The sequence below is a fragment of the Oenanthe melanoleuca genome, chromosome 21, assembly GCF_029582105.1.
Source record: "Oenanthe melanoleuca isolate GR-GAL-2019-014 chromosome 21, OMel1.0, whole genome shotgun sequence".
In the NCBI taxonomy this organism is placed as follows: domain Eukaryota; kingdom Metazoa; phylum Chordata; class Aves; order Passeriformes; family Muscicapidae; genus Oenanthe; species Oenanthe melanoleuca.
The window spans coordinates 3378127-3387226 of NC_079354.1; the positions used below are offsets into that span (position 1 = coordinate 3378127).

Here is a 9100-nt window from a genome sequence, read left to right on the forward strand (position 1 = left end):
AATATTGCAGAAGAGTTTCAAATCAATTTCCAAGTTCTCAAAGTGCCATTCCCATTGACTCCCCTCTGCCACGGATCCAGGGGTTTGTACCTTTGTTTAGCATGAGCTGTTTCTTGGCTTGGCACGATGACGTTGGCAGGATGACGCCCGAGGGAGATGCCTTTGACATTCTGGGAGAGGAAAGAGTGTCTAAGTGACAACTTCCAACCTAAGCAGAGGCAATAAGCCATGGGCAAGTTGCCCAACTCGAGCATGACGCACTTCATGATGGATCTGAGAGGCTGAGTCTTCCTTGAGAAAAGACAAAGGACAGCACTGCTGGTAAGAGTGCTTCATTAGCTTTCCTTGCAGGATGTGGAGAGTGAATATTGATAATACCATTGTCATTGATAGTTCACTGAAGGAGAAGCATTTGTACAGAGCATCCAGCACCAACAGTGAGATCATGCATCAAATCAGACCTAATTACTGTCTGCAGTTTTGGAACTAAGAGCTGCATGACTCAGATCAGGAGAGAGAATTCCTCTCTTGCTACTTGCCACATAGGGAAGCACAGGGAAAGGGGAATAAAACATATTAGGTTAATTCTGTAGAGAAATTCTTTTGTCATAAACATTCAGTTCAGCAAAGAGAAGTCCAGAGGAAATAGGATTTGTAGTTCAGATACCTGAAGCATATGTTCAATAGTCAAGGAAGTCAAATTCCAGCCCTCTCTGTGCACACAGGGAAGTCCAGAGAAGTTTAGGCTGGCAGGACCTCTGCAGGTCCCTTCCCACCTCTCTGACACCCCACCAGTGCACTCAGACCAGAGCATTTGAACTCACATGGGGATGCAAAGTGCCTTATCAAGCTTAGTTTGGAAATTCTGCCCCATTCCATCCTTGGATCTGTTCAGACCTGACTAGGCACACTCCTGGACCAACTGTTCTGGCTGACCCTGCTTGGAGGAGGGGGATTAGAGTATGAGATTTGCAGAGGTGCTTCCTGACCCCAACCTCACTTGGAGCCCACTGTGTTTCTGGACTCCCTGTTAGCCCACCCATGGGGGGCCTGCTCCCTTGAGTTAGCCCTGCAGCAGAAATACTTTTGTTCTATGCACTGATGTAGCCAACTTGAAATTAGTCTTAGGAGTCATAGGATGCACAATATAAAAATTAATCTTTGTCAGGAAATGCTAATAAAGGAAAAAGATGAGAAGCAGGTAAGTTCACACCTTTTGTAACTTAAACTTATTACAAAATTCAGCATAAGGAAACAATTTTAGTAACATTAGTTGGATTTCATAGTATTTTGAAGATCACTTGCAGACAAAAGCATTTGAGACAGAAAAGTAACAAACTTCAACTTGTTACAAGTAGACATTATCTTCTCACCATTAAAAGGAAAGAATATTTATTTATTTATTATTATATAACTTTATATATAATATGTACTATTATTTATTGCCTTAAAAAACCTTACCTTTTTTGTTATTTTCAGGGCTCTATACAGTTGGATATGACACTGCATAGAGAATGGAGGTGAGGAACCAGTCCAGTCAGTCCTTGCTCTGTGGTATGATAAATCAAATTGTAAGTAAAGAAGACAAAATAACACCAGATGGAGGGAAACAAGGACTAAAGTGATGAGATTATATGAGGCAACTCCTGTGTTACTATTAGGCAAAAGCAAAAGGCAAACAGGGGAAAAACCTTGCTAACATACTCAGAATTAAGTAGCTAGTTCCAACTGAAAGAGAAGATAAGTGAAATGGAAAATGGTCTTCCAGTCTACAGAGGGACCTGTGTTTAATATCAACCAAGATAGTTGATATGTACCAAGAAGTCTCCAGATGGAAGTACTTTCTCTAGCAAGACAATTCTCTAGGGCACCATTGGATGAGGTCTTCCCAAAGAAATAGATGTGAAATTCTGCAAGGGGGAGCAAAACAAATAAAAAATTGAGTTCTCCTAATATTATCTTTGTAAGCAACAATTTTTTTTAACTCTCTATCTTTTTTACTTTTTCTGGCACAACAAATACAACACAACACATCCATCCATCTCACAAAAGAGAGGGGGAAAAAAAGTGCATTTCATATCAGATGCTTTGCGTCAAGCCTGCTGAGGCTCATAAATCAGCTGTCTATTGCCCTGGTCATTTCAACCAACGTCTGACCCTTTTGTTAACTCATGATTTATAACTGAAAGTTACTTTTTTTTAAATGCCAGATTTATAAACTTTACTGTGCTTGGTTTGATATAATATCCATTTTGTACACCAAGCTATAAGACAGTAAATTTATTGTCTATGAACTGTTACCTTGAAAAATTACATCAATGCAAAGTGGTTTCCATTTAGAATCAATGGGCAATAAATTCATTGGATTTTTTTTTGAAGGGGGGAGAGAACATGATGATATTTATGAGGTCATGAGTGGCTATATAATGGGTGAAACTGGGAGCTGAGGCTACAGTTAGACAGGAGTTCTGAGTTACAGGGTTGGACATAACGAAACGTCCAACACAGCAACGATGCATAAACTGATACTCTGCTGTCTCATTATCATCAGTGTCTCCTGTCCTCTCCTGTCTCTCCCCATCATCAATGCCAGTGAGATGTCTTATCAACACTCAGGTAAGAGTCTTTTGATTTTCATGGTTATCATGCAGGGGCTGGAGCAGTAAAACCAGGAAAGCAGCAGGTGTGCTTTCCAAGGGGCCTGTCTGTGCTGCTCAGCTGCAGGAAAAGCAGGAATGCCTTCAGGACACCAGCAGCACAAGGGACATCCAGATCAGTGGCTGCTGGTCTTGTACAATGGGGAGCTTGAGTGCCTTAAATAGTTACCCCTGTTGCTTTGATGTCCAGAAAATAAAAGTATGCATTGAGGAGAAAAAGGTATCTGAGTCTTACAGCACTGGATGTGAGCTGGTATTCAGTGCCTGAGCATCCATAGGCATTGGGTAACTTGAAGAAACTTGGCTGTACAGTCTCTCCCTTTTTCTACCCTTTGAAATGAGCTATTTTGTGATTAAAAAACATCAAGAACAGGCAGATCTCTCTTGCACTCCTCTGTATTTAGAATGCTATTTGTTTGTACTAATTCAGATTCCATTCAGCCCAGGGAAAGAATAAACCTTTGCTTGAGAAAGCAATGCTCAAAGTTTGAAATGGCTCAACAAAAATGCACAGCAGAGTTGGAAGGTTACTGTCACCAGACATGACTGGTATTGGAAGACTTTCTGAAATGAGTTCTGAAAGAACAGGCAAATCAACCCAGAAATTATTGCATAAAGCTGACTATTAAAAAGTGGCTGTTCTTACCTCTTTGCAACAGCTGTTGTGCTGGTTTATAGGTATCAGCAGTCCCCAGTCTGCTTTGAAAATCTTGGACTCACTACACCAGCATCTTCTCAATGTAATTTGCATTTACAGGTAGCTGTGATTCAATATGAGTAATATCTGTCACATCATAGCTGGCTCTAACCATTATTGCATTAGGTTCAAGACACTGTGCTTTTAGATCTTCCTTGCTAATATAAAGAGTCTCTGGGAGTGAGAAGACAGAAAAGGAACTCTCTTAAAGAGGGGTTAGTTTTGTGGTTTTCTTGTTTTGTTTTTTTTTTAAATCTCAAAGCAAATTTACCTGCTAGCACTGCTCTGATTTAAAGAATAATCCATTGCCAGAGAGACAGATTGTCTCCACATAGCACTGGGAGTTCTTTGTATTCTTATACTGAGTCCTATAATGAAATCCCTGCTGTCCTTTGCAAATGTCCTTTTATGCAGTGAATAAACCAATAACACACATGTCCAATGTCTTCATGTTCCTGATCTTTGTGGTAGTTTTTGAAATGTTGGGAGATTATTTTCAGTTTATTTTCTTACATATCCATGTGAGGAGCTAGACAGTCACACCTATCCCTGCAGGTCAGAGCAACTGAAACTCCATAGGTCACCTACAAGAATATAATTTTGTAATTGTACATCTACACAAATAGAGTTTGATAATGATACCCTCTGGTTGCCCACAATTTTGGATGTCTGCTATATATTAGCAAAGATTAAATTTACTGCTCAGATAAAAAAAACCCAAGTTACCTGGAATATAGCAGTGCTAAGGGCTTCTGCTGGCAACCTGCCTCAGGGCACAGTTTAGCCAAAGAATTCTAAATTCTCTATGCATAGACAAATTAATTCTATCAGCTACCAGCAAGCTGCTGTGTTGGAAAAAGTAGGAACATCTGTACTGGTACATACATGAAATGAGAGATGACTGGAAGACACCAAGAAGCACAGCTGCTAAAATAAGTTGTAAGATCTCCTACCTTTATTTCTGCCCTTCCACATCTTCTATTGCATTTAGTAATTGCAAAATGAAGCAGGTTAATAGATCTTGAACAGAAAGTTTTGTCTTTATTCATAGAAATGCTGCAGCATAGAAACTAGTTGATAAAGAAATGAACTAAATTTTTTAAAAATTACATACAAGTCTGGGCTGTGTACTGAAGGATGAGGTTGAGTACCTCAAGTGACAGGAGGGGCTGCTGTAGGTCAAAAACTTTTGCAACAAAACATCTGCCAGAGAAATGAGAATCTGAGATGAACATCAGGAAGGTGTCTTTTCTCAAAGCTTTGGAAGGAAAGGAATACAAAACCAATTATCCATGTTCAATAATTAAATAAGGATGGATGGTTGGTGCTTTCATGAAAGTGTTCAACAGCTGGGGCCAACAGACCTGATCAGAAATCACCTGACACAGACTGAAACAGGGATGCAAAGCAAAAGACTCACCTTATGCCTGTTTCTGTCATCTTCATGCTTCCAGCTGATGAAGATTCAAGGTTAAACCTGGAGAGGCTGGGCAGCCTTGGAAGCACCTCCCTGCTCCAGTTCCTGCCAGAGCTCCTGGGCACACTGACTGAGGACAACAAAGCAGGTGAGGATTTACCACAGCAGTGGGAGGGTGCCCATGGTTTGCACCTCCAGCTCCCACAGATATCACACCCCAGTTCCCAGGTATTTGCTAAAATACAGTGTTATGCATAAGCAGCAAACTGCTGTCATTCAGTTAACAGGGACTCTGGGGAAACCTGCTGAGCAGCCATGCCTGCAGCTCAACACCACCTCAAAGTCTCCAAATGAGTGTTGCAAAATTTCCAGATGGCTAAACCAGGGCAAGGAGAAGACTGGCCTAAGAGGAGCTGGCAGACAGAAAAAAATAGCAGTTCTACAAAACATCAATACTTGCAAAAAGTGCAGAATCAGTAGCAATGGATGGTTTGGGAAGCAACAGATGTTACCCTTCTACATTCCAGTCCAAGACCTCTGTCAGCTATAGCATTATGGCACATGAGAATTACTTGCCTAAATCATGATTTCTAAATGGTAAAACATTTCATTGTGTCTCCCCTCTAACAGGTCTTACCCCCAGCAACTACAACCCAGGGGAAAATATCAAAGAGGTGAGTAAATAACCATCTGTCATTGAAACAAGAAAAACTACACAGAATTGTTACCAAGACATCACTTCAGATCCACAGACTTCATGGAAGTATAGACTGAAGTAATATGCCACAGTGTTCTCTAAGCTGGAATCACTTAGGCAGGGGAGGGAGGAAAAAATGGAAAAGAGAGCAAGTAATCCAGACCATTTAATTCTAAACCCTACTCTTTTTTGTTGTTTTTTGTGAGGTTTTTTTATTTTCTTTTTTCCCTAGAAAAACAGCTAAGTAAAGGCAAATAAAGCAAATTTCCAGCTTCATCAGCCTAGGCACCAGTATTTCCACCACCACCACCCTCACAGGCAACACAGTATTATCAGATTTTGTTATCAACCATTACATACACAGAGAACATCATCCCTGTTCACTTCCTGCTGAATTAAATGTAAATACAGAACACAGGGATGAGTTTTAGTGCAACATCTAAAGCAGAGGTCACACTGGGCAGTCCCCTCATTTCCCCTGTGTCAGAACACAGGGCTGGGTGATCAGGAAGGGTGGGGGCAGTGGCAAGTGTACTTTCCCCTGGGAACCACCTGCCAGTAACCTCTCTAACGCTGTTGGATTTCAGACTTTCTATGGGAATCATCCTCGAATTGCTTTGCTGGGACGCTTCTTGACCAAGGACAGGAAACAGTACAAGAAACGTGGGAATCTTTCTGAATGCTTCTGGAAATATTGTGTGTAAACAGGAAACTCCCTGACTGGTTGCATAATTTATACAGATGTCTGAAAACATGTATATAGATTCGCTTGATTTAAAATGAGAATGAAGAAACACGAAGGCAGCGCCTAACTTTAGACTCTATGCTACTTGGAAATAAATAAATTCTTGATGTTTTGCAATTATGTTGTGACCAATGTAGTAATTTCTTAGAGCTCAGCACAAAAGGAAGGAAGTAATGAGAGAAAGAGACAATTACACAGCCCAAAGAGAACTTGGGCAGGGGAAGCAAAATTCCCATGGGGTTCTGTGAAAACTCCCAGAAGGGCTCAACTGTGTCTAAATCCAGAGGCAAGGGGATTTTCTCCTTTGTCACTTGATGTAGATGCGGGGGTCAGGATAAAGGAATATTGCTGCATTCCCTGAAGATGTTGAGCAGGTTAGGGATGGCAGCTTAATAATTTTTTGCATCACAAAAACAATCAGCACGTGTCAGGATGAAGCAGCTGCTCCCACTACTGCTGGACAAGATTGTTCCTCTCAGTCACTTGTAAAAAGACCCAAAAATCAATTCCTTAGCCCAGCCCCCAGCTACCCATCACAGGGCTGCCTGTGCATATGATGGGTTTAAAGAATTGTGTGTGATTATCATCAAGCACAGTATGGAAGGTAAACATGATTGTCAATGTCCAAACCTTACACACAGATTTGGACAATCAGTGGAGGCAGGAATGACACCATGTGAAAGATTCTGTGGCTGTGACCTGCACACAGGAAGGTGATACATGGACAGAGATAATCTCTGTTACCTCCTGCTTTGAGACTCAAGGGCAGTGACATTTGCTCCCCTGAGCTACCACTCATTGATAATGCTGCTGTATCTTGGCATGTAATGTAAATAAAGGAGAGGACAAAACAGTAGCTACAAGAAGCTTCTAGCCTGACTCCCCTGTACGCAGAGCACCTCCAGACTCTCTCAGTCCTGGGTACCTTCTGAGAGTAACTACAAGAAATAAAGCTAAATGGTCTCTGGGGGATGCCATTTTTGATAATATCACAAACTGTCTGAGCTGTGAACCCCTGCTCAATACATACTTTGTACAAACCTCACCCCAATCAAGGATCACAGAAAGCTTCAAGAAAACACCTAACAGTGATCCACAGGCTACATTGATCTCAATAGTGCACACCATAAATCTCTGCCTGTGCTGTTTAAACAAAGCCTACAGGTTTAAAACAGCTTGCTCACCTCACGTAAATTCTAAGACAGATGATGCCAGCTGTAATAGAGAAAAATGTCCCCAAAGAGCAGCAGGATGCACTGTGCAGCTATTTGAAATCTTCTAAACATTCATCCTTCTCTCTTACACACTGGAGCAAGTCAGTGGCTCTCTGGAAACTACTTTTTTTCTGCTACCTCAGCCAATAGAAATTTGTCAGAAAAGACTTTATATTTATCTAAATGAATAATCAGCTAAGATAAACATACAGACAGGGAGAAGTGTTGAACCTAAAAAGTCTGGGGGAAAAATATTTTCAAAATCTACAAGCATAATGCTAAATAAAGAAAACCAGAGTGAAGGCTAATAGAAAAAAATTACAAGTATTAAAAAGTTCACTTGCCATCTACCTGAGAGGGGAAAGAAACGCAGAGCTGTCAGGTATTGAGGATGGGGTCAAGACAAGGTAATCAAGCTATAAAAAGTGAAACCTTAGCTTTTAAAACTACAAAACACTTTCTAGTATTTCTGGCATCTAAAGAAGCAATATCAAATCAATTTGTTATTCCATTTAGCCAGCTTGCAGCAGCAGGGGCTGAGGGGGAATTCAGTTAATTCTAATATACCAGAATTTCATCAGAGCCTGAAATTTTGTCAGTCACAGTCTTTGCCTCTGGAAAGGAAGGAGTTCAGACTGTGTTTGGACATCACTGGTACTTCTCAAAGAGACAACTGTTTGAGACACTGTTGAGTACTGAAGTGCTTCCTTCCTGAAGGACATTCCTGGCAGGTGCCAGATAAACTCAGGCCCAGGGCCCAAGAGCAGAGCCTGGCCAGTTCATGACACATGAGAGCAAACTCCACTTCTCCCCCATCCTGCTGTGACATCCAGCTCCTGCCAGCTCTCAGCTCAGAGCTTTTCCTCACTCCTGCAGACCACAGACAGGAACTGCAGAGAACTAACCAGATGTAGAAAGTCTGGAAGCCAGGCAGGTTTTTGCCTTTGCATGGGAAGGTGTGGCTGGGGAAGTCAGCCAGGAGCATCCCAGGGGCACTGGGAGCAGGGGGCTGACAGGCAGAGCTGCACAGCAGCAGTGTGTGATGGATGCCCTGACAGGGACAATGCTGCTGTGAAGCAAAATATACTACAGAAAATGAAATGCAGGTCCATTACTTCTGAGAATGGGATGATTGAGCATCACAGGTCCAGTTGCTCACCATCTGCCAAAAATACAGCAGTACATCATGCAGCTCACCTCTGACATCCACACAAATGTGTAACTGCAGGTCTTCAGCTCTGAGCCAGAACTTGAGCTGGCAGGACGATGACTGCTATTGACAAAGCAGAAATATGGAGAGGCTGACAGATCCTAGATCTCTGAATAAAAACACAGATTTACCCTGAACATTTTTCATTTCACAAGCCTATTCATTTATCCTCATTTTTTGGGATAGGTAATTTAACTCACATTTTTAAGAATGCTTAAAATGACCAACTAACCCTTAAAAAGAATAATCAATAAACTCTCAGCAATGACATATCCAATGTTACTTTCAAGATGCCTGTATTTCAAGGCACTGTATCACTTACCTTATCAGAAGCAATTCAGTTACATACTCATCTAAGATTACTTATTTCCTTTCCAATTTCAGTATGATGCTACTTTTGTTCTGTATCTTGTACTCCCTGCAGTCTTTTTGCCTTTCTCCTGCAGGCTTCTTTAAGCACTAT

At 41.3% G+C, this 9100-nt stretch overlaps 1 protein-coding gene across 1 annotated transcript; it reads left to right on the forward strand.

The window, feature by feature from the left end:
• Positions 1 to 2379: 2379 nt before the first annotated feature.
• Positions 2380 to 7552, forward strand: UTS2 (urotensin 2). The gene is made up of 4 exons (XM_056508162.1): positions 2380 to 2616; positions 4809 to 4919; positions 5402 to 5445; positions 6056 to 7552. Exons 1-4 carry the CDS (start codon positions 2514 to 2516, stop codon positions 6170 to 6172), a joined length of 375 nt encoding a protein of 124 aa, XP_056364137.1. The 5' UTR covers positions 2380 to 2513; the 3' UTR covers positions 6173 to 7552.
• The last annotated feature ends 1548 nt before the right edge of the window (positions 7553 to 9100 follow it).